Raw genomic sequence first — 26829 nt, forward strand, 5'->3', positions numbered from 1 at the left:
CCCTCCCCCATCTCACTTTGATGTTCTTCCACGAATGACAACTCCATTCTCTTTTAACGCTCTCAACCCAATTTCCGTTGCTACTTTCTTCTTCCGATTCGAATCTGTGAATGCACAAAGTTGCCCGGCAGTCGTAGTTTCATTTTTTTCTTTTCCACCCACCCTCCCCCTTTTCTCGACTGGTTTCGTTTTATTTTGACAGAGCAACCCTTTTGTCGATGTTACCATCGCGGATGGTACGTTTGACATTTATTCTGTCGCGAACAAGGTAATCTCTTTGCACAACAGCGCATTGTCTTGCAACAAGGATGCCACTCACGGTGTTGCTTTGAGGCCTCCGGATCTCTTCATTCGGCGATGTTTCATCTAACGAAGATCGCGTTGAATGCATCTTTTCTTCTTAAGATAAGCGGATTATTATGATTACTAATTGTTCTCGTATTATTTCCTCACAATAATCCCGTGCAGCGCCCGCGTCCTTTGAAACGACGGGTTCTTTGACTTGTTTCAAGGTTTTCCTTCAAAGTGTCCGGTAAGTGGTATTGTTTTATTTTCGCACTCCGGATCACAGAGGCACGTAGCCACTTTCCCTTCGTTTTTACCAAGAATGCTCGTAATATTGTCACGTAATTAAACTTCTAAAGTATTCGAAGGGAAATTCATGAAAGGACCCTATATTTCCGTTCTTCGTGAAAGGACCCTATACTTCCGTTGTGTGATATTCACCGTGTGTTTACGAGCTATGTTTTCGTGTGTTTTATTTAGCACTCGCCCTTTCGATCGATGATTTGAAGTACACGACGTAACATTGTGGAATCAATTCTGACTTTAGATTTTAACGAGGTTGTATTGCAACGATACTGACTTAGCTGCAAAGGACTTAGTTTGTACTTTGGTCGTTTGTTTTTATATTTATGTAATTCTACACGTATGTAACGCAGACGTTTCATAATAATTTTCACTTACTTAAACATGTGTCTGTACAAACGTCTACAAACGATAAATTTTATTCACTATTTTTTGATGAAAAATTTCGAGAAAGTAACTGTAACAATTCAAAGTACGTATGATAAATTTCTTATTATATTTCAAATATAGATTATAAGAAATAGAGCATAGTAACATAATTTAAATTAGATATTCGTTAAAATGTTTTGATTTTATAGTTTTGGTCGATATAATACAATAATCCGATAATGTAATATTAAGATAAATAAAACACAAAAAATTTCATGGGAAAAGAAATGGAAATAGGAAAAAATATTATTTTGCGACTGCATGAAGTAGAAATCAATTAAACAAATTTAATAAACTAGTGTGTTCGATATCAAATTAAAGATCAAGTAAGTTAAAAAATAAATGATAAATTCAATCTGTTTAAATTTGTTATTTCCACTAGTTTTATAATATTTTAGTATTTTACGTCATATTAGATTATTATATTATCAAAGAGAACCCAACGAGAGTATAGATGTTTAAAGAAATGTATGATTCAATCTGTATTCGTTACGGGTATATTCCTTCTAATCTAACTGATTATAACAGATCAGTTCTACATTCTATCAGATTCAAGTCCACCAATTGGGGTCACTAAGATGAAAGGAAATCGAAAATCCAATATTCTTAAAAACTTGTAATTTCGTCCTCATTATCGACTCAAGGATGGAGCTACTTGTCTGATAATCAAGTTGCTGAACCGTTTTGCACCTCACATTTACACGTGACGGCCTGTTCGTGGGACCAACGACACCGGAAGTCGTCGACCGTTCGCTCGACAAAGTGGAGACTCGCGAAAAGTTAACGAGCGTGGCACGAGGTCGGTCGTTCTATTAACCGAGACTTGTGTCCCGATTTAGAGAATCGACACGTTTCACAAAAGAGTGTGTCGCAGCAAGTAGCTTTATCATTCGATAAATTCCTATGGAAGTGATAAAAGAATAAAAAAAGACGCAACCGTTCTTTTTATTTGTTTTGCCATTAATTTGGAAATCAAATCACGATATATATTTCGAAGTTAATTCTTCGCTTAACGCTCGATGCATTACGAGTAATGGATTATTTAATTTATGAAATTAAATATATCTTGTTCGAAGAACAAGAATTTTTTTTCGGTCGAACTCGTGTTTGTAGTCTTAAAAATATAACAACCTTGACTGTACAAACTACGTATACACCGAGCGAATTGCATAACCTGTTACAAATCAGTTTTGCAACCAGTTGAGATACGGAAAAACATTAATGACGTTTTAGTAGCAAGGAAACGATTTTATAGCGTGGTAAAAGAAAAATGTTTTGAGGTTAAGTACATTTCAAGGTCTCTCGAAAGTACACGCTTGTATTCTTTTTCACACCTATTATATCTAACCGTGTAAAAGAATTATATGTTGTTCAATCGAAGGCTCAAGGTCGTCTTAAAATTTGAAGAAGGAATGTCACTTAACAAAAATGATGAGCATATCGCGAAAAGATGCATACTATTCGTTATTAAATAGTCATCGAGCAGTTTTGCTACATCTTCGTTGATATTCCGACATATTGATTCGTAACAAATTATACGACTCATTCTGCACGTAATAAAATTACACGCATCTCTTACAGAATCGTCTACTCGAGACTAATGATAAAGTGTATACACTGTCTTCAAGCTGTCGTCGAACGTGTGAAGTGCAATCAGGTTGAATTCTCGAAACCAGTAATGTAAATGAATTATACGTTGGTAATTTTTTTTATCCAGTAAAACGTCTACCTATCACCTTTCTTATTAGATTGTGATTAAATTGCCCTTGGATCGTTGGTTGTAAGATCTGGTAACTTTTATATTCATGAAGTACCATTATCGTATTTCTTCATCCATGACGTTGTATCGTCGCAAAATGTTTTGTAAGACATATTAGGATAATATAATTACCAAGTGGTGGGGGAGGGAATTCTTTCAGCTATAAAAATGTTAATCGAAGTACAAGACTGTTTATTATTAGAGTATCCTACACGTAGCTATCGCGATGAATATTTAAAACATTGCTCCAAGGACATCTTAATAAATTCACACGATAAGATCGGTATCGTAAGATAATATTAATATTAGGATACCGTCTAGTACACAAACTCTTTGTTCCCACTGAATATAATTAAGTGTTATTCTCCGTAAATGATAACCATATTAAGCTGTTCTTTGCACGAATGCATTAATGCAGAATCGATCGATTCGTTTGTACCGGTCTTTCGACAAATTTCTCCCTCGATTGTTATTCATTGTATCGTATAATATAATAATTATCGCCTCGATATTTACCGAACCACTTTCCACAAAGAAAGGAGTCTTTCGGTCGTTATTCTACATTATGGCCAACCAGTGGTGCTTATTACGAGTTTCATAGAAACACGTTCCATTATTTAATTTACAAAAACAATGTACCAATGCAGAAAGTACTCGACGTTAGAGAAGTCGCGCTCGAGAAAATTTCTACGTTTTCATGTATCGCCCGCCCTCGAAGATCATTTGTATTTATAATTTGTTTAATATTAAAGTATCCCGCACACTCGTTACGCGAGCGTGTTCGACACGAAATTTATGAAGCAATGTATTATCGAAAGTTTAACGAGCGAGCCCATTAATGTTAAATTAAAATCGATACCTCGAAACCGCTCGTTTGGCACGGCTGGAAAACTGTGGATTTACATGAAAGTTGTAGGATACAATCCAAGGTCGAGCACGCGTATCACCGTGTCTTTTCCCACGGTCTCTCCCCTCGCGTACGCTCTTTCGAGCGATTCGAAGGCGGTAGGGCGCCTCGACTTCCGGCCAATTTCGAAAGCACGCGGCGAATCTGCTGTGCACGACGAATGGAATTTGAATAAATCGAAACATCCTCGAGGCCTAATATTCTCAACGGAGAAACAACTGTAGACCTATAGTTTTCAAAGTGTCGCGAAAATCTTGCACAACTTTTGATATTTTTACTCGATGTTTCCTATTTGCTGGTAATTTCTATGTAAATTAAATTTTGTATTGGGTTGTTCGGAAAGTCATTTCGTTTTTCTAGTGAAAATGAAACATGATTCTTTTAGAGTGTATAAACATTTTATTAAATTGTGTATTCTCCATTTTGGAAAACGAAACGACTTTCCGAAGAACCCAATATTTGCTGAAAATGAAACACGATTTTTTTAGAAAGTATAAACATTTTATTAAATTATGTATTCTCCATTTTGGAGAACGAAACGACTTTCCGAACAACCCAATATTTCATCTTGAAGATTTTACTCGTTACACTTTTCACTTGGGACAAATTAATTCGTTACCATTTACACTTTTTGTAAAATGAAAAGAAAAACGATTGCACCGTATTTAATCGCTCCATAACTTTTCTGTCCAAAATCAATTTTCACTATATTTATAAAATCTATTAGAAACGACGAGTGTGCTGTTTCGATGTTTAAAACTAGTAAATTTGCAAAAGTAGATAATAAAAATATACCAAGAAAGATACTCTACAAGATACCCTACCTATCGGTCAAAAAAAAAAAAGAAAAAAGAATCGCAAAAGGAACCAAAAAAAAAAAAACGACAACCCGAACGAACAATACCCCTCAAAATACGTTTGAAATTCCCGGTTAAAATACCGCGCGACGAAATATGGCAGCGTCTCGGTTGCGGGGTCGCGTTCGAAGTATATATATACATTTTCAATTTTCTTCCGGCTAACGCCGGTGGGCAGTCTCACTCGAGAGGATCGAGGTTCGTATTAAGTATTCCCCGCGCGGATTAAAAATTAAAATTGAACATTATCTCGTCCATAAATCGCGTCCGATGCAATTCCAGGCTGACGCGCGGGTTAGTTACACGTGCATCGAGGAAACAGTCTCAGCTACGCCCATGGAAACTAAAAACAGACGATTGATAATTACACCGGCGGTGCCCCTCCCCCCTCCCCCCTCCCCTCTAACAGTAAAACGATTCCACCGCGAATGGTAACCTCGCGGTGTACGGAAACGCGCACCGTTAACGGCCGATAACGATTTCACGGCGACGCGGAATCGTACACGGCCTACGTGGTACGCGTATACCTGGCCGCGGTCGTTCGGTTGCATCAGCGAAAACAATTTTACGACGCGACACCGGGCGATCTCTCGGCCAGCGGTTTTCGCGTTGGCAAGAAGCACACGGAGCTAGGTGGCCGGTGTGGGCGTCACGCATCGGCTACCAACAGGAAGCCATGCCTACTTGCGCCGAGTTCGAGTTGCACAGTTTTCCCTCGCTGGCTCACGAGGCGGCGGCGGCGGCGGTGGCTCCTCGTGTCGTCTACCCCTTCCTTCTGGAGCCGGGCACCTCGCCCTGGGCCCGATTTAAAAGTTAAACCGGCCATTTTGTGACTTGACCGTGAACCAGGAACGCTGTCCGCACGTGCACCAAGCCGTGGATAGTAGAGAAACCGCGGGTTCGAGGATGACGCGCCAACCAGGAGGTCATCCTTGTTCCTGCGGTCCTTCCGCGGCCGGCGGCGTCCTTATTTTTTTTTTTTTTTTTTTTTCTTGTAGCGGTTGTTCCACGGCGAGGGGCTTTCCGGTTCGTTCGCGAATTCGGTTCACCTCGAAACACAGATTGTTCCCGCGCAAATGGCGCTGCGCGTTATCGCAATGATCGTTGCGTAAAAATTAGTATACCGACGTGGTATCTCTCACCCTCGGTGTGTTCTATTTTTGTATTATTAGGAGAGTTGTTTCGTTTTTTTTTTTTGGTGAAAATTTCTCGTTTTATTTGGTTTCTCGTTTTATTTTTCTAAAGATGGTTATTTTATCACACACTTTTTGTGTGTAGTATAATTTCTAGGATTGTTAAACAAAATAGTAGTATAAAGCAAGAAATTATAGGTTGCTTAGTAAGTTTTGTCATTCGATAAGAAATGGGGCTATTTAGTTCCTCGTTTTATTTTTTTAAAGATGGTACTACTGTTTGATGAAGAAAACGACAAAACTTATTGAACAATCTAATATAATACAAAGGTATTAGGCTGTTGCAGAATATATATTTACAGTTGTTCGAAGTTGAAGTGTTATAGTATTTTTTTTACAATGAAGAGAACGACAAAACTTATTGAACAATCTAATATAATACAAATGTATTAGGCTGTTGCAGAGTATACATTTACAGTTATTCAAAGTTGAAGTGTCATAGCAATTTTTTCCAATAGAAAGAACGAGAAAATTTATTAGACAACCTAGTACAATACAAAGCTATTAGGTTGTTATCTAGTGCACTCTATAGGAAAAATACCCTAGCGAAGCGAACAATTTCGAGTAGATTCTAAAAATAGAGCAAAGACAAATTACAGAACAATTTCCAAACCGCTCGAAATCCCAAACAACGATCATTTATTCGCTTCCGTTTCGCTGTAATTACAAATGGTGTCTTCCTCGAGGAAAATCACGAAACATCACACCTCTTTCCCAAACATTAAAAATGTCCACCTAGAAACTGTCCCAATCCTTTCGACCGATGTAAGAATATTTTCCTCGATCTCGACGATAAATTAATTCGCGCAACACCCAGTAATTACATTAATGTACAAAAAGGAATAAATCCACTCCGTTCCTTCCAGAAATCCTCGTATCTTTTATTTTCCATAATTTCATTCCACGAGTCTGCTTTACGATCTACCACGGTATTGTGTGCCCCCCGTCCCCCTCCCGTGAAGTAATACGATACGATCGTACGTGGTAATTATCCCAAAAGCACAACTCTCAAAGTACTCTCGGTTGAACGTTTCGATTGGTAAAGTTTCGTTTGGTCGTATGAAAAGGCACTCGGAGGACGTCCCGTGCAAAGACAACACCGAGTAGACGTTGGTTCTCAGGAGTTGTATTTCTCGCGGCATTTCGCACGCTGGTCGCTCCTACTCTGTCGGATCATGAGAGCGGGCTCGCGCGAACGTACGTATACCCACCGTGCTTCCGAGATGACGTGCGATTCCACGGTACGACTATTCGTCTCCGTTGCGTCGCGCGTTGTCGTTGGGCGGCCGGTCGATCCACGGGGAATGCGTATTTTTTATTCTGTCGCGTCCCGAGCGAAGAACCGGTCGTTGGTAATACGACACGGGTAGCGACAACGGAAGGTAAAGGTTCCACGGGCACCGTGGAACCTATCGAAATTGCGCGGTGCACGCGTAACGGCCGTGTCGGCGCGCGAAAACCACGTGAAACCGTTTCTAAATCGCGCGAAACCGTGCCCGGTGTCGTATCTTTGGACCACCGTGCTCGTGCATCGCTTCGAGGCTAACGGTGCATTCCTCCTCCTTCTCTTTCGTCCTCTATTTCCCCTTTCCTTCTCCTCTTTCTCCTCGGCCAGCTCCGCTCCCTCCCCGCGCTCCCCCCCCCCTCCTCACCTTCACGTTCACCCCCCTCTCTCTCTCCTCCGCTCCCCCGGCCCTCGTCTCGCAGTTTATCTTCTTTATTTTCTCCTCCGCTCTATCTCCTTTGCATTTTTGTCCTCTCGCCTAGCTCTCTAGGAATCGGCCTATTTCAGAATGCTGCAGGACGAGTTGGTTCATTTTTAGACATTACACATGGAAGGAGACCGCGCGGTGGCCGCGCCTTCGCGATAACTCGAAAATACCTAAATAGAAATTCCGTTTACGAAGGTGACCCTCGCCGATGACGTTTTCGGGTCTCGAGCAGGACGACGTTCCACGGTGCGATTGTACACGATGGTAATTACGATTGTTGGTGGTTGTCGGGGGTTACTTTTGTTTGCTTTTTGAACCGTGTAATTTTGTTTAGTGTGTACATGTTGTGGGGAATAATTAAAAATTTCTGATAGATTATTTTTTTTATTGTGGATGGGCATAACACAAATAAAGCAAAATTTGAATTACGATTGTTGGTAGTTGTTGAGGATTACTTCTGTTTCTTTCTGGACGGTGTAATTTTGTTTAAGGTATAAATGTTGTGGGGAATAAAAAAAAATTTCTGGTAGGTTATTTTTATTAATGTAGATGTATTAAAATTTGAATTACGATTGTTGGTCGTTGTTGGGAATTACTTTTGTTCCTTTTTGAACGGTGTAATTTTGTTTAGTGTATAGATGTGGTGGGAATTAATTAAAAATTTCTGGTAGGTTATTTTTATTAATGTGGATGTATTAAAATTTGAATTACGATTGTTGGTAGTTGTTGAGGATTACGTTTCTTTCTTTTTGAACGGTGTAATTTTGTTTAATGTATAAATGTTGTGGGGAATAATAAAAAATTTCTGGTAGGTTATTTTTATTAATGTGGATGTATTAAAATTTGAATTACGAATGTTGGTCGTTGTTGGGAATTACTTTTCTTTCTTTTTGAACGGTGTAATTTTGTTTAATGTATAGATATTGTGGGAAATAATCAAAAATTTCTGGTAGGTTGTTTTTGTTAATGTGGATGTATTAAAATTCGAGTCGTGTTGTCGGAATGTTGAATCGGTGCCGCAGGAATCGAATTAAATTGAAAATTAATGTAGGGAACGTTGCAAGTACTTGTGTGATAAATATTCACGAAAGAGAGTAATAACCTGGTCTTTGATAATATCTGTTACACAAGAAATGTGTATTGCCTTGCTTGAAACTTTGATTAACCGTTTTTCTCCTGTATGATAATTGCAAAATTGTGAACAAAGGGAGTACGTATATACTAGTTTGTCAATAAGTTTTGGAGTTCGATATAACTTATTGAAGAGTACTGTTCAACGTAGTACTTACTGTTCAATAATTTATTGAACAGTACTGTTCAATGTAGTACTTACTGTGCAATGTAGTACTTACTGTTCGATAACTTATTGAACAGTACTGTTCACTGTAGTACTTAGTGTTCAATAACTTATTGAACAGTACTGTTCAAGGTAGTATTTACTGTTCAATAACTTATTGAATAGTACTGTTCAATGTAGTATTTACTGTTCAATAACTTATTGAACAGTACTGTTCAATGTAGTACTTATTGTTCAATGTAGTACTTACTGTTCAATGTAGTACTTAGTATTCAATAACTTATTGAACAGTACTGTTCAATGTAGTACTTATTGTTCAATGTAGTACTTACTGTTCAATGTAGTACTTACTGTTCAATGTAGTACTTATTGTTCAATGTAGTACTTACTGTTCAATGTAGTACTTACTGTTCAATGTAGTACTTAGTATTCAATAACTTATTGAACAGTACTGTTCAATGTAGTACTTAGTATTCAATAACTTATTGAACAGTACTGTTCAATGTAGTACTTACTGTTCAATAACTTATTGAACAGTACTGTTCATTGTAGTACTTACTGTTCAATGTAGTACTTACTGTACAATAAGTTTTATCAAACGACAAAACTTATTGAACAACCTATTACTGAAAAGGATACGATCGATTCACCTAGTTGCAGTGCACATTGTGTGTCCTTAAAGTGTTCGTTGAATAGGAAACAAGAAGAACCTTATCGTTCGTGGGAACTGACGAAGAATGTTGTCTATAGAATGTACGAAGGCACCGTTGATAATAATACTGATCGTAATGTAATAATACGTTTCTATTGTAGCAATAGTTGTATACAATATAAGATTAAGTATTGAGGAATAAAACTAATCGATACATAGAAATTAAGATAAGTATACAATTGATGTACAAAGACGAGGTACAGTTATTTACTGTTATTAACCTTGAAGTGCGTATTGAGGTTAACAATAGCATTTCAACACGCCTTGTAATACATTTACGTATTTCTATTCATGCATTTGCTTTATTATTCCTATTCGTTTATTTTTACTCCACGCGTGTTTAACGAAGATATTTAATATTATTATTATTATTATTATTATTATTATCTTTACTAATTATTCGGAGAAAATGTTGCAATGGAGAGTTGAGAAGCACGGACAATAGAATGTTTTTTTTTTCCCCAGGCGTCTTTATTGCATTATAAAATTGATAACCGTATTAGGATGGTACAAAGGCGAGGCTCAACTTGGCTGTTGTTAAATTATACAGTTGCTACGGTGACAAATTACTGTAAAGAGACAGAAAGAGCGACATAATATTAAAAGGAAATATTAAAGAATAAAACACAATAGCCGAGACAAAAAAAAAAGAAAAAACAAATACAAATGTAGACGTAAAAAATATTCAAATGGTAAATAACGCTTGAAAGTATACCGTTGAAAATTATAACAATACGTCGCGTATAAAGAATTAACCAGATACTGAAAATGAGAACACAAAACAAACCTATTTCGGAAAATTACAAACACGAAACGAATTGTCGCAAAATTGATAGACGTCGTGGGTTAGGCCGATATCGGTATCAATTTTCCTGAATTAAGTTTATCAATTCCCCTTAAATTATCCCCCGAACACATGAATTACGATTGATGACACGCATCCACATTAATAAAAAAGAATCTACCAGAAATTTTTCATCATTTCCCACAACATCTCTACATTCCCCTTAAAGTTAACAATTCACCAGGCACGAAACCGTTCGAATGATTTTTCGCGCGCAAAGGTTCATTAACGGTAGAATGATTCCCAAAGAAAAAAAAAAACCAAACGACGAACGGACATCGTGTGTACGTTAAAAATATTATAATTTTATCTCTGGACAATCTCGATCTATCGCCGATCTCGGTGAGCCTTGAAAACTAAACGATTCGCGGTAAATATTATACGGGCGAGCAATTATTTCCCGGAGCATTATTGTAATTAACATTAAGTTTCCCCTCTGTGAACGTTTATCGCGGCGAACGAATTACATTAATCGCGTAGCGAACAGAAGCACCGATTCATTACTTTGTAACTTTTCGTTTTGCCGTGGCGTCATTATAAATACTTTAATATTCTGATTCTGGTTCGAAGTTTCATATTTTTGTTGCGGAGAATAAGTTAATGGCTTCCACGTAATTTCTCTGTAGCCCGGGATTAAATCGGGATCAAAAGGAATACAGAAATGTGGTTATTACGCGGTAATTTATAATGATGTATAGCGCTGATACGAAAAAAAACCGTACAGCCGCGCCACGGTGTAACCGCTCCGCTCCGCTCCGCTCCGCGTACATTGACGAACGTGTGCAGTAACCGCGCCGCGGGTCAAAGTTTGTCCCGTTTTATTCCCGGGTACAAGGGGATTAAATGTCTCCCCCTCCTTGATCCTGTTCGAAGCTCGGCTCGTCGTCAACCGCGTCCCATTTCCTCGAGAAGGATTAGGTTTGAAAAATCGAGAATTCGATCAGCCTCGGAGGAGTTCGATTACGAAACAACGCGGACTGCAAAACTCCGCGATTCCTAATCGCTGGTTTCTTATCTCGGGAAAGCAATCGAACGGTACTGCTGACTCTCGAGACGAGGAGAATTTATACGGTGACGCGGCCGTATTATCCCGAGAGTAGCGGATTCAATTCGACGCCGATTGCCGCCACTGTGTATTCCGCGACGAAAGAATTAACTTTCTCGGGGGGCGATTCCACGACTCGCCCTCGCTTGGTGGCGCGAGCGGCTCCCCTAAACGTTCACGCGACACTTACGATCGGTACGCGTCGTTCTAACGGAATAAAGCCTACCGATGGACAGTAGTCTCCCCTACAGGCCGGTAGTCATTGCACACGGTCGCGCGAATGATTTGTAACCGGTCGCGAGGCCCGCGAGTAGTTAATCGATAACTATATGTCGGTTACGTTTCGATACGCGCGCCCGTGTCGGCATATAGTAAATTGAGACAGTGCTGACACCGAGAGCAAAAGTAACGCCCGAATAAGCGACGGATGAGTTCAATGCTTTGACGGACGTATAGGACGATAGGAAATAGCCTATCGGCGACTTTCGCGGACAAGTTAATGCAACGAACGCTTGGCGCGAGAACGGAGACGCGGCAGTTGTTACCCGGATACAAGTACCGAGTAAGGAGTTTAATGTATAAGTGACTCTTACGGATGATTGGAGTTTCAATTGAGGAACGAAATTTTGAAAACTAATGGGAACTTTATCGGTCTGTTTAGATTGTTGTGTGGATACAAATTTGGAATAATTAATCAATGGTAAATAATTGTTATAAAGGTTTAGAATTTGAATTTTAGAACGAAATGTTGAAAATGAGCGAATGGAAATTTAACTGTTCAGTTTAAATTATTATCTAGATACAAGTTTAAGGTAACTAATCGACGATAAATAATTTACAAAAGTTTAGAACTTGCAAAAGTTTAGAATTTAAATTGTAAAACGAAATGTTGAAAATGGGCAAATGGAAATTGAACCGTTCAATTTAAATTATTATCTAGATACAAGTTTGGAATAATTAATGATAAATAACTTACAAAAGTTTAGAATTTAAATTGTAAAACGAAATGTTGAAAACGAGCGAATGGAAATTTAACCGTTCAGTTTAAATTATTATCTAGATACAAGTTTGGAATAATTAATGATAAATAACTTACAAAAGTTTAGAATTTAAATTGTAAAACGAAATGTTGAAAACGAGCGAATGGAAATTTAACCGTTCAGTTTAAATTATCATCTAGATAAAAGTTTAAAGTAACTAATCAACGATAAATAACTGTTACAAAAATGTTGAATTTGAATTGTAAAATGGAATGCTTCACAAGGGACTAATAGAAATTTTATCGTTCGGTTTGAATTATCATCTAGATAAAAGTTTAAAGTAACTAATCAACGATAAGTAACTGTTACAAAAGTTTCGAATTTGAATTGTAAAACGAAATGCCACACAAGGGACTAATAGAAATTTAAATTATTATCTAGATACAAGTTTCGAATAACTAATCAACGATAAATAACTGTCACAAAAAAATTCGAATTTGAATTGTAGAATGAAACGCATCGTATCGAATCGATAGAAATTTGACTGCCCGATCGAATAAATGTCGCGAATAGATCGATATGCGTTGATCTTGTTGGTCGTCTTCTGTTCGAATAAAATTTTGCCCATCTCGACACGAAACTTTTTGTAAATACAGTAGAGTTCCGTGTAACACGGTTTCCTATAATGCTGACTTGTGTAACGCGGAAGAGACAGTTCCAAGTACAGCAACACACGGGGAATCCCATTTGTGTGAATCAGCGGTTTACAAACTTTTTAAAAGCGTCCTCTTCCTAAGACGAACAGGGAACTCTTGGGCCTAAAATCTATGTATGAAGACTTCTTGTCACCTTTATTGAAATTAATTCAAAACCAAGTAGGTTTTCATCGATTTTTATTAATCGTTACGAAGAAAAAATTATTACTCACAGAAAATCTTTGGGCAAATTAAATACTCGCTAAACGTTTGCACAAGTAGGTAAATAATTTATATTTACTGTAGTATATAATGCGAAAAATGCGATGCAAAACACAAAATTAAAATACTTCAAGTAAGTAACATACATAATTCTTCTTGTAAAATATAAAAACAATAATATTCGATAAATGAAACATTGTCACTGCACATTCTTATCGTTGATTGTTATTTAAATTAATTAGTATTACGAAACTTTTTCTTCTTATAACCGACCATCTCTTACACAAATTATGAAAAATAGTACAAATATGTAACCCTTTAATGGTTCTCAGATCAAAACCATTTCCACTTTAATACTCTAAAATATTAACCTGGCTAATTTCACTTTTAAAATCATTGAAAGGAGTTGTGTATTTCTATTATTTCTCATAATTTTCAAATAAACTCTCAAAAAAATCTCTTATACAAATCTGAAAATTTTTCAGAGCAACGGACATTTTAGTCGAGATATTTAATTTTATTTATCGATACAATTCGTCGGTACTAGTACGTACATTGCACAGAAAATTTGCTTAAACTTGCACGAAATTTGTATCGATTAATCGAGAATTGATTTCTCTGAAGATCTAAGACCGAGTAACCTGAAACGAACAACGACTTGGATTGTTTTCTTCCTTCGATTGACGTTTGTAGACCAACGCAAGGTATATATGAAGATGCTCGGACTATTATTACGAAGAAGCTGGACGATTAGCGCGTCTAAAGACGCGGAAAAGTGAAAAAAATGGCGTTGCCAGGCAACGGTGCCGTATAAATAAAGATGAAAACGTTCACCGCTATCCAGTAACGCCACCTCCCAACCCTGCGTTCTTCCAGACGCTTCAATCGTTCGGTACAATAACGATAAAACTCGAATTAAAAATAGTTACGGAGTCATTTTTTTTAAAAATAACCCATTCGAAGACGGAACGAAGTGTTGCCTTTTGACACAGAGCCGAGCTTTCGAGTGTTAACATTGCAGGAAAAACTTTGCTCGTGATACTCGGAGCATAATTGAAATATGTGAGCGAACTTCGGTGGCGCAATTTACTCGTCTTGAACACGAAGATAGATCACACGAACGCCAGCCGAGGAATTCTTCGTCTTCGAATTATAAACCGTTCTTGTTTACGATGAAACGCACGAAATTGCACTACGAGTGTGAAATTGTCACTGGCGTTATTTTTTTACACGTAGTAAACGATAATATTATTAATGATCCGTTGCGTCAGCTTGACATTGAAATCTGGACATGTGGTAACAACTAGAAACATTATCTGATTCCACTTGAGTGTTTGAGAGTTAAGATTGCGTTTATCGCGATTGCACTGTACTCGTGGTGTAAGTATCCACTGCACCGATGAGCGAGCACTATTGGAAATTGCAAGAAAAATTTAAATTTTTATCGAGCTACATTTTTTTCAAGCACTATGTTCTATCGAAAATACATTTTGTGCGTGTCATCGCCGAGTTAGAGTAATTGGATCATTACTATGCAGTACAATTTATCGGGGATTAATTGAATAAATACTTTGTGAATTTTTTTGTTTCAGTCCTTGAGACTCGTTAGACACTTATGGCCCTGGAAAGAAATCATTTCTAGTAATTGTTTTTTTTTCAGCAAAGTGTATTTCTTTTCTTTCGGTAGGATTAATTTCTTTTGAATTAAAATTATCAATATTTGTACTACCATTTTTCATTCTTAATATGGGTAGAATACAGGTATGATGTTTGGCTGCTTGTTTCCATTGCATTTTGTATATTTGACAATAGAAATGGAGATAGTGTAATAAGTAAATGACAAATCTAACTATAAGCAAACGTAAATTAAAAAATAATTAAATGATGTATACTTAAAGCAGTCGTCAAATTGTTAATATAACACTTTGAGAGTAGCCTATTGTAGTATTTAAAAAATTATAAAAAGTAAAAGAGAAGAATGTTATTTTAACGACTTGAGACTCTTACGCTAAAAAACGACTTAATAATTTTCATTATTATCGACAATACTTTGTTATCTTATGGCTTTAGGTATAACTAATTTTTTGCTTCCATTTCGATTAGATAGTTATTTATCGCATTTTCTTCGCGCAACAAGAAAGCAAAAAACATATCTTTCATACTAATTATTAATATCTATTTCTATGAATTATTTTCCATAAATGTCGAACAATGTTAGAGATGAACGAAAGAACGAAAGAGAGAAACAATTCGTAATACGAACAGTAACTCATAATGCAAACAGTAACATAAATATGCACGAATTTATGGACTGACCTGACATTTTATCTATCTTACAAATATATTTTGCTTTAATGAATTGTATTATATAATACATATAAAGAAGAATAATTTGTATTGGTTTTATTCAAACCAGTGGATGATTCGATACGAGAATATTTCTCACTCACAAAGTGCGAAATATTTTGAAAATTAATATTTATTAAAGTCGTTTAAAAGGAAACGTCAATAACTGCGAAATACAACGGCATCGGTATTCACATATCACGGATATATTAAAGTTTATGAAAATTATTTCCATCGTAAAATCATACGTTCTTAAATTGTTTTCTCATTGCGTATTATTACATTGTAGATAATACAAAACAAGATAAAATAATTTACAAATATTTTCTCCGTTCAAAAAATCTACCAATTGTTAATATTCATTTCTATAAATTAGTTTCCATCAGTATCTGACAATAGTGGTATTATACTTGTTGCAATAAATAGACTTGAGTTAACCAAAGGAAAGAAACGAAGAGAAAAATAACTCGCGACGTGAACAATACGTATTTAGAATGCAAATAGCAACATAATTGAACGAACTTATGCACTGACCTAAAATTGCGAGCTTAATTGTACACACTTCTGAATTACAAACAATCTCTTAAAAAATTTCAATCGACAGGATTATCACGGTGCTATTGACAATAGGAAAAGTGATAGGTTGTTCAATAATTTTTGTCGTTCGATAAAACTTATCGAACAGTATGATACTTTGTCAAACTTATCGAACAGTATAATACTTTGTAAAACTTATGGAACATTATAATACTTTGTAAAACTTATCGAACAGTATTGTCGTTCGATAAAACTTATTGAACAGTATTGTCGTTCGATAAAACTTATTGAACAGCATAATATTTTGTAAAACTTATTGAACATTATAATACTTTGTAAAACTTATCGAACAGTATAATACTTTGTAAAACTTATGGAACATTATAATACTTTGTAAAACGTATTTAACATTATAATACTTTGTAAAACTTATCGAACAGTATAATACTTTGTAAAACTTATCGAACAGTATAATACTTTGTAAAATTTATCGAACAGTATAATACTTTGTAAAACTTATCGAACAGTACAATACTTTGTAAAACTTATCGAACAGTATAATACTTTTGTCGTTGGACAAAACTTATCGAACAACCTAGTATTTTGGCGGGAATGTTCTCTAATTTCGCTGAAAATACTCGTGTTCAACGCATTCTCAGCGAATGAAGAATCTAGTACGCCAATGTAAAAGTTATCTTATCGAGAACCGGTAACGAATACCGTATCATTGTTCAGAAACATATTGGATCGCGGAGAGGAAGTCTCGAGTGGCAGAAAAGTGTAAAATGCCGGGTCACGCTAATTCCTGCAATTACATTCAACGTCCTGTTAAAAACCGAGCAGAAGTTCGCGCCATTCTTCGGTAAACATCTCTTTATTCTGGTGCTCGTTATCGTATTAATCATCCTTGTTGACGCGGTTTCCAACTGGCCATCCCTTGAAGCAATTTGTTTCCTACCCTCGACTCCTCCCCATTCACCCCCGCCTCGTCCTGCCCCGTCTGCGGATTTTCGCGCGGGTCCCGCTCGGAAAATACACGCGCGGTCCTTAAACTTCTCCTCCACAATTAAGAAGTCGCTACTGGAAGTTAATTATGCCAGTTTACGCGGAGCATGAAGTTTCTTCGTTGAACTGCGGATAAGAGAAATGAAGAAATACAGAGGGTTGACGTGGTGGGGATGGAGTTAAAAGAGACAGACGAAACCGGAGAGGATGGGAGGATGGTTGTTAAAAGAGTGGAGGGAGCGAAGAGACAGGAAAAAGAAAAGGGATCGAGATGAAGAGGTCCGGGAGAAGTGGCTCGGGTAGCTGCAGCTTAGGTAAACGGATCGACGATCGTTGAAAAAGTTTTTCCAAGTTCGGTGCCTCGTGACCTCGTACGATCGCTGTGTCTGTAATTTCCTTGCGGCAGGAAGTGCAGTCAACAGGTGATTCCTAAGGAGGCGTCAGGTATTTAAAGTGGCAACGGGGTCATCTCTGTTTGAGACGTCGGTTGCCGGAACGATCAACTCCGTTTCAGGGAAAGGGATTCTTATCTAGTCCTCGACGTTTCGTGTTTTTGTCACTGTATTCTGTTACGATTGTCACGTGTCATTTGCGACAACTTCTTGTCATCTTAAATCCACGTGACATTGTTTTGACGAGATCGAATTACAGGGTATATCGTGGTACATGGATTCCACTCTATTTGTTTTGGTTAGGATTTGTTCATTTGTAGAAATTTTTTAGGAGATTTTTTAGAAGCATTTGCGACACCTTGTTATCTTAAATCCACGTGACATTGTTTTGACAAGATCGAATTACAGGGTATATCGTGGTACATGGATTCCACTCGATTCGTTTTGGTTATGATTTGTTCATTTGTAGAAATGTTTTAGGAGATTTTTTAGAAGCATTTGCGACACCTTGTTATTTTAAATCCACGTGACATTGTTTTGACAAGATCGAGTTACAGAGTATATCGTGGTGCATGGATTTCACTTGACCCTTTTTTGATTATAATTTCTTAATTTTTAAAAATTTTTTAAAAGATTTTCCTAAAGGGTTTGCGAAGAATTAATTTATATATAAATAAACTAAGTTATAAATATTTCAAAATTTTGCTCGGGACGTAGTAACTTGAAAATATAAATTGCAAAGAAAAAGTTTGAGTTCATATCGTGGTATGATGTAACGGAAACATTTTTATAAAAAATGTTCTACAATTACAAAAACGAAAGAAATATAGTTCTATTATTTTTTATATATTTACAATTATTTTCTTATTCTTATATAAATATTATTAGCTTTTATAACCAGCATTTGAATTACTTCTTATGACGTATCACAAACCAGTGTTTACTAAAAAGTTATTCTAGTTTTATATATAATACCAAATGTTATTTATAAATTGCTGAATAAAATTCAATGTACCGTATCAAAAGAATTACAGACACGCAAAAATGGCTATATTTCGGAAATACGATCAAATAGGATATCCATATGTGTTTATAGGAACTTCTTTTATTGCTTTTGAGTTTCAATTCTCTTTTATGAAATTGTGCTCACGCGTTGCAAACCATTCTGTATATTTTATAGAATCTACTAGCCTTTTCAAACCACAATGGATTAATCTGTTTGTTATAGCAGTTTTATTGCACGATTCATTGGTAACATTGCTCAAAACGTAGCAGTTTTTGTAAAGAAAATTTGTCGAACTGTTTAAAGGAATTTTATAAGAAATAAATATGTATATCCAACATTTTAGTCCAAAGTGACGAATAAAATCCACTAGTTTAAAAATCAGAGTAAGATCAATGTAGATTTTTTTTTACAAGAACAATACCATAAACGTTTTATGTACATCAACGTATTGGCTTTAAAATATAATTCTGTAAGTTATTTCAAAGTTTAACAAAGAAACGACAAAACACTTTAGTTAAAATAGTAACTAGGTAAATGAAGAAGCATACACAACATGAATTTTAATTAAAGGTTATTACGATAAAGCTTTTTCACATCAGAGAATATTCTTGGTATTACAATTTACATTTTATTATTACGAGGAAAATTAATACAGTAGGGATACATCGCCAGTAATTGTATACTATCCAATTGTCAATTAGTTTTTCAAAATTATTGTCAGAAAAGAGTCTGATATCGTGTATTGATAATGGAATCAAAAAAGAGTTCGACTTCAATCAAAACTCGAAGATTGGTCCATTTGCTATAACCTTAGTTCTATTTCTAATTATTAAATTTGCGCGAACAAAAACTGACAGAAATTGAAAATTTTTTATCCGCAGAGGTGTAACTTTTATGTCTCTTTTAATTCCTCCGAACCATCGTAACGCAGTGATAGCGTGGTGGTTAAAGAACACCATAAAACGTCTCGATCGTTCCTACCGTGAGGAAGATGCGAGAAATTGGCGGTAAAGCATAAAAAATAGTTTATTCGTTGAACCATCAGCGAGAAGGCACTAGATCTTTAGTTTACAATCTCTAAATTTCGAATTCAGTCTGGCGTAGAAAATCATGAAATCAATCGAAAGGAAATAATTCAATTCCGATTCGTTACCGTAATAAAAATTATAGACGGTAGATAAACTTTGAGTACATTAAAAAGCAGTGTAAAGCAAACCTGGAAGTTAGTCTAGAGTCGTATAAAACAAAATAAAAAAGGTAAAACCAATTTCTAACTACGTTACTCTATTTAATTTTCTATTTTTTATTTGCATACAAATTAGTAACATTTATCGAAACAAACCTAACCCCAACATCTCAACCTGTAACTAATACACATAACTACGATCTCCATCGTCGTTACTTAGAAATAATACAAAGTTATTGGATTGTTCGAAAAATCGTTTCGTTTTTATTAGCAAAAATGAAAAACGATTTTTTTAAAGTGTACAAACATTTCATTAAATTATCTATCCTCCATTTTGGAAAACGAAATGACTTTCCGAACAACCCAGTATTTTCCTTCGTTTTCGTTCGTAAAAATTTGAAGAATCTAATTGCGTGCGATGTTACGAAATTTTCCGTTGTTGTTCACAAATACGCAAGTACGATCGCAAAATACGAGAGGAAGACGAGCCTAACGTATACATTATTTCGGTCCTAGAGCCCGATGCGTGTCCCGGTCGGTGAATCCGTTTTCGTCGTATCAGCCCGACGTGTGGCTGGCATGCAGTCACGAACGTATTCTCGGCTGTCACATTCGAACTGCCGCTTGGCATCGTGGACCAATGACCGTCGAGTGCCGCGCGGAATCGTCCAACCGGAGCCCCGCTGCGCCGGAAGTACCAGGCTCGCTCACCCTCGCCGCACAACCCGGGGCGTCCCCCGAAAACACGGGATCGATTCCCGCGCAAAAAGCCGACCAATCGCGGCCCCACGGCTCTTGAAACTACGGACTAACAATCCGAACTGTACTTTCGCCCGGTTCCCGGGCCGTTTGGTTGGCTACCCGTTGACGTGGCTTCCCGAACGATGCATCTCGCCGAAACGCGCCCGGCATTAACATTAATTAGGCGAAGTAGCGGATGCCCCTCTTCGAGCTGACCGTACGCCGCGAATACCACTCCTTCCCGAATCTCTCGTGGCGTCCTTTCGAGCGAGCTTCTTGCGCTTGCCGCGCGTTGCGCACCGCCTCTGACAGTAATTTCGTTTCACGGGATTCGAAAAAGTTTTCGCGTGCACACGTCGATCGATCCGCCGATAGTTAATTGATACGGATCGCGTGGCTGGGGTTCCCGTGACTCCGTTCTCGGGTCGGGTAATCGATCGATCTGTGTACATTGATCTTCATAAGTCGTCGAATCTTCCTGCGTTCGCATTACGAAGCGCGCCTCGTTAACTTCAATCGATGATTAATGGGGCTCGCGGCGAGTTTTCGATGCCCATCGGTGCACCTTGCAACTGACCGTCGCTGAAACGGTTCGAGTCGGGCCACTTGTCGCGTCCGTTCGACGAACTGTTTTCACGGTGCGCGGTTCGGTCAAGCGAAACGCCTTCGGGAGGCGCCATTTCTTTTTTTCCCTCCCTTCTTCTCGTTCACTTTTCTCACGCGACGCGGTAACGAAGCCAGTTTTCCCATTTGCTCGCGGGTTCTTACCCCCGTGACGCATCCTAGCGAAACGCGCTACGTCGACGTTAATTAGGAGCCGCGTCGTTTCTCTGTGACGTAACGAACACCTCGAACGAAGACTACCGTTCTATGGCCCTGTCGGTTACGCGTTCTCCTTCGTTCGGTTATCGAATATCGGTGGCTTCGTATCGCTTGGATAACGGATTCGTCACGGATCCGTGCTCGATCATCGGACACCTGTTCCGTCAAAAATGTCGCGGGCCGGGTAACGGGTTCTCGCTATATAATGATAAAATTTTAATTACATAAACAACGTTTATACGATACGTTTTAACGGGGACAAATATTTGTATTCATCGGGCACCGTTTGTTTTTTGTCGTTGGAAACGTTCACCGGGAAAGTCAAAGCACACACGGTGAAACCTTTCGTCGTTCCCGTGTTCGATTTACGTTTTTCCAGTTTTCAACGAGGGATCGATCAACCGGCCGGGTGTTCGTTCAGCTGCAGCTGGAGAAATATATCGAGAAAAAACACACCTTTTAATTATTCCACGTTCTTTGTTGTTGTCGTTCAATGATCGTACTACGGTATTATTTCGCGAATCGGTACGCGATCTTGGTACATTTCCACGGGAAATGGCCGGGTTAATAGTTGACGCAACATGGAAGGCGACTGTTATTCACTTTTAGCGGTTATTCGACATTAGCGCACGGTAAACAAAATGGCCGACCCCCTTTTCGGTCCCCCTCGCCCGGTCGCGATCGATGAAAATGGTTGCCTAGCTGCGGCCAGAATTTTGCTGCGCGATATTCCGCCCAATATTTCGACCTGTACTCTCCCCCGGTTGCTCTTCCCCTCTCTTTTTCTATTTTTGGCAGGGATGATTCAATTACATCGATTCGGGACTGCCGTTACTCGTCCCTTCGACCGAAATCCGAACCATTACGCTACTTAAACGACGGATTGAATTTTCGACGCGCGTCGTTTTCGAAACGGTGATTCTTTTCGCTGCGTATCACAGAGGGCAGGGAAAGGGCGGGGGGGGGGGGGGGTAAAAAATATACATTTCTCCGAGGTACTCGGTGTATCGAACTTCCGGCCGGTTACAGCGCGTTGTGTTTTATATATATAAAAAAAATAAAAAAAAAAAATAAATAAAACTATCGATATAAAATTGATTTCGGTCGGTGTTCGGGCTTCGTAGGTTTTTTTTTTTTTTTAACAGGGTAGCACTTTATTGTTTACGCGATCCATTGTTGATCGAATTGCCCCTCGAAACTGGTTCGCGTTTTTCGCGCTAAACGCCGCTGCGTATCGTTTATCAGTGCCCTGTTTACGATCTATCGGTAGCGATCGGTGGGGCTCGGGTATCGCCGTAGCTTTACGATGTTATTCTTTCGAAGAGTCCGCCCACGGTCGGGCTAACGAACCGAGCGAATGGCGTACAAAGTGATTACACGCAATCACGCGCGAACCGAAACCGGACAGGGAAAGTCATTAATCGCGGATTGAAATATATCGCGAATCGTCTCTAAATCGAATGGAAATATTAATCTGTGCGGCGGCGGCGGCGGCATCGGGCGGCGGCGGCAGCGGCGGCGGCCGGGCGTAATTATTCCTGCGGTCGAATTCAACTTCGTAATAATGTTCCAATTTCGGCGTCGACGTGGGACGTTTGAAGTTTCGAACGGCTGCGATAACGTCCTTCCTGCGCGACCGGGACGATCGCGCGCATGCGCCCCCGCTGTTTCCTCGGCGCGTCCCGATGGCTGACCACCGCCGGTGAAGAACTACTTCTGGTTTTCCCCTGTCTGGAGCACGTTTCGCGTTGCATGCACGCCCGGCTGACGTTGCCTTCGCGGCGAACCCCTTCGTCCCTCCCTACTTCTCCCTCCCTCCTCCTCCACCTCCTCCTCCATCGTCCCGTCTCTACCCCCTCTCCCTCTCACCGTCCCTCCCCCTTACGAGCTACCCACGAAAAAGTTACGTCTCCCCGGTTGTGACCGCAAACCCACAAATTTATTTCCAACGAAATATCCCACCGGTTAACGCCGCGTAGTCTCCCGTTAAACTGTAATAATTCAATCCGGGCCGGGGCTGTTAATAAACAAATGCGATCGATCGATCGTTATTAACTTCGTGCCGTCTCTGTTCGTAGCACGGAGACCGGTAACAGTACCACGTGGCTTCCAATATTATTTCGTCCTAGTTTCCGAGCGGGGCGCGTCGTTCCTCTGTCGCGCGGCGTGCTCCACTTGTGTGTACGGTCCTCTGTATCCGCGCGCGTGTCTATGTACGCGTGCGCGCCGCCGTGTGTCCGTACGTGTACGCGGCCGGTTGTATAGGATTTTAATTGCCCGAGATATCTTTGGAAACCTTTCCGGGGTGATCCTGGCCCTCCTAGTTACGTATTGTACGCCGACGGTGAACGGAGCGCTGTTCAAACTAAAGATACCGAGTTGCTATTTGAGTAAATTTCCGGGTCAACTTCATCTTGGATTGTTTTCCATCGCGGGCCGGATATTTCAGCCGCGTATAATTTCGAACGTATGCTCGGGAGCGTGCGATCGCAGAATCGCGACTGATTGCGGGCTTCGCGATCCTTCCTGCGATTCTCCTTACGCGTGGAAGGAGAGAGAGAGGATCCTGCCGGTCGCGGTTGTTTGTTTGTTTACGATTCAAGAAGCATAATGAACCCCCGCTGTCTTCCATCGCCTATCTCCTGGGTTCTTCAACGGCTGTACGTTTCTCTCTCTCTCTATCTTTCTCTTATCTCCCTTTATTTTTCGAAAGTACCCCGAGAGTAAGTGACTGGGGAGAATGAGTAACAGAGCGAACGACAGAGAGACAGACAGAGAGACAAGGGGAGCGAGGGCGAGAAGAGGGAGAAGAGGAGAACTCCACTTCATCGACCGTGAGTTCCAAGAGGACAGAGGGGGAGAGGAGGGGGGGGAGGGGGTAGCGTTGAACACCGGATCCGGTGTGTTCGCGCGTATCCCTACGCTTTCGCCTGTGTCTCGGTGTATACGTGTGTATGTGTTCGCTCGTCGAGAGAGAGAGAAAGAGAGAGGGTAGAGCCGTGGAGAGGGTAGTTGGGGTGGAGGCTGCAGCAGGACGCCATCTTCCTTGAAAATCGATCCTTCGACCCGACGCCGAGCTCCTTCGCCGGAGGTTTCCCATCAGCGTTTTCTTTTTGCCAGCTACGAACGGCGACCCGTTTACGAACCCCGTGCCCGATATATATATACACATACACATATATATACATATATATATATATATATATATATATATATCTCGGTACGAGTTTCGTAAACGATCGACCAATTATGGAAATTACGTTTGAACCTTTCCCCAGGTGTTCCGCGGCGCAGCGAACGCTGCGACAGTCGCGAGCCAACCCTCGGGAAACGGCGCGAGGGTATATAGGGTACCACCGTAGGGTATCCCGTCCATGAACCTCGTGTCGTGAAACGTGCAAAAGACGAAGAGACGTTGTATCGTATCGGTGTATCGCGAGCGGTGGTAGCTGGTCCGTGGCAACGGCGCTGGTTTAGCGTCCACCGGGCTTGGCCGCCAGTTTCTATCTGACAGGGTATTTTTGTGGGAGCCCGACTACCCCCGTTTTCCGACCCCGCGTTCACGTACACCGTCTCTCTCGCCAGCTCTCCGGCTCGCTCTGTACCGCGTCTCTCGTCTCCAGTGGCACCCGCCCGGCCTCCCCTCGTGCCTTGTTATCCTGCTGGTTTCCAGGTGACGTCAGCGAGCGACGCGGACCAATCGGGACGCGGACTGAATTATGGAGCGAGACGGAGGGAGAGAACAACGCTGAGCGACGAGGAGGTAACGATGGGCGGCGGGTGGTCGGTAGGGTGAGACCGATGCAGGCCGGATTACGCTACCCTGGACTCTGGGCAACGTGCAACCCCTCGACGACGACGACGACGACGACGAGGACGACGACGACGATGTACAAGATCTTTCGCGTTATACCGTTCGTTGGAATTACGAATGTTGTTCCCGGTACGTACTTAGGAGAATAAACCTCGATCGAGAAGAAAAAGAAGAGGAATGTTAAAAAAAGCGGATCTATTCCGGTACATCGAAACCAGCACGGGGAAAGACACGCGTCGTGACGACACGCGGGATGTGCTACAATCACCTTTCACCGTGTCCGCTTTCACCGCGTAGACAAGAGGAATGGATATAGGAAAGAGAGAGAGAGAGAAAGAGAAAGAGAGAGAGAGAAAAAAAAGGAAGGGATACGCCTGGTAGTTACGTGTACGCGAGCGTCGAGTAGCTTCGAAAGTCACTCCGCGAAAGGCACCGCGCGTGCAGACCGCGAGAAACGAACGTGATCATCTTTTTTCACCGTTCTTTTCTCTACCGTCCGTCCACCCTCCGTCCGTTACGCTCGATCCTACGCCCGGCGTGGGAGAACGAGGCGTTTCTTCTCCGCTTTAATACACGGGCGTGCTCCGTCTGTACGCGATATGGAAAAGAGACTCTCTCTTTCTCTTTCTCCGCGCGTGTATCGCGACGGGAAAATGGTGGCTGACGCGCGTCTCCCCCCACCCCCACTCCAACGTTGGTCGCGCGGAGCTCGGATTCGAGTTCGTCTTCGTTCACCGAGCGCGCGATTCGCAAAATTTCGCCCAAATTGATTTCTCCTGCGAAACTTCGGTTCGTTTCGCGCGTAATCGCGCAACCGTGATCCCGTAGCGGGCTCACGGAGTTTGCTGAAAATTCGTTCGGTAATTCCGAAGCGAGCGCGTCCATTAGCGCGAGCCAGAAATAAACACAGGAGGAGGGGAGGGGTGGGGGACGGTAGGGATTCCCCGCCTCGTTCGTCCCGCGTTTCTTTCGAAATCGGGTACACTTGCGGCCGTTGATACGACTACCTTCTTCCGTCCGCCCACACATCCCCTGACGCGGTACGACAAAACAAACACGCACGAACCGCGTAAAACTAATGTCGCGTTTCCGCTCCGAATGAATTTCGGGTCTCGTCAAATAACTAATTCGAGTACCTTTAATCATGTAATTCAAGCACGGTGAAACGTGCACGGCGTCGCGCCGGCAAAGGTGGATATCTCTCCTCTCTGCTGCCTCTACGTCACACGTACGGTTTTCCAGTTTTTGGCGAGTAGTCGTCCTCGACAGAGACGGACAAAAAACAGAGAGGGATACCGGCGAGGGAGGGGGCGGTGGTGGTGGTGATGGCGGTGACGGTGTGGGTGAGGTGGGTACGGGGGACGAGAGGGACGGATAGAAATTTCAGAGAACGAGAGAGGGAACGGGAGAGTACGCTTGCAAGCGTAACCCGGTCAGAGCGAGGGAGAGAAACCAGCCGTTGCCCAGAGGAGGACGAACAGACCATCCGAGTGCCGTGACTGTATCCGTCCGTGTGTATACATGTTTTCGTATAGCGTTCGGATTGGTATTGGGGGAAACTTCACCGTTGCCTCCGTATACGTTCCCGCGAAGCTTTATCGCGCGCGCGTATGTCTGCGCCCGCATTGATGGGCTCCGCGTCTCGGTGTGGAGTAGCCTCGTTCGAGTGTGGCCTGCAAAAACCCGGCACTGTACACGGTACACGCGTAAAACTCGTCTCGAGCTCGTGTGCGATATATG

General features: G+C 40.5%; 1 protein-coding gene across 1 annotated transcript in view; it reads left to right on the forward strand.

Moving 5' to 3' along the window:
- The window catches only part of LOC143145672 (uncharacterized), a 45193-nt gene extending 19685 nt beyond the window's left edge, over positions 1–25508 (forward strand). Inside the window, exon 2 of the mRNA XM_076309265.1 lies at positions 24949–25508. Within this exon, the coding sequence (XP_076165380.1) occupies positions 24949–25238 (290 nt within the window). The 3' untranslated portion in view covers positions 25239–25508. The remainder of the gene's footprint in view (positions 1–24948) is intronic.
- The last annotated feature ends 1321 nt before the right edge of the window (positions 25509–26829 follow it).

This window comes from Ptiloglossa arizonensis, chromosome 4, assembly GCF_051014685.1.
Source record: "Ptiloglossa arizonensis isolate GNS036 chromosome 4, iyPtiAriz1_principal, whole genome shotgun sequence".
Taxonomy (NCBI): domain Eukaryota; kingdom Metazoa; phylum Arthropoda; class Insecta; order Hymenoptera; family Colletidae; genus Ptiloglossa; species Ptiloglossa arizonensis.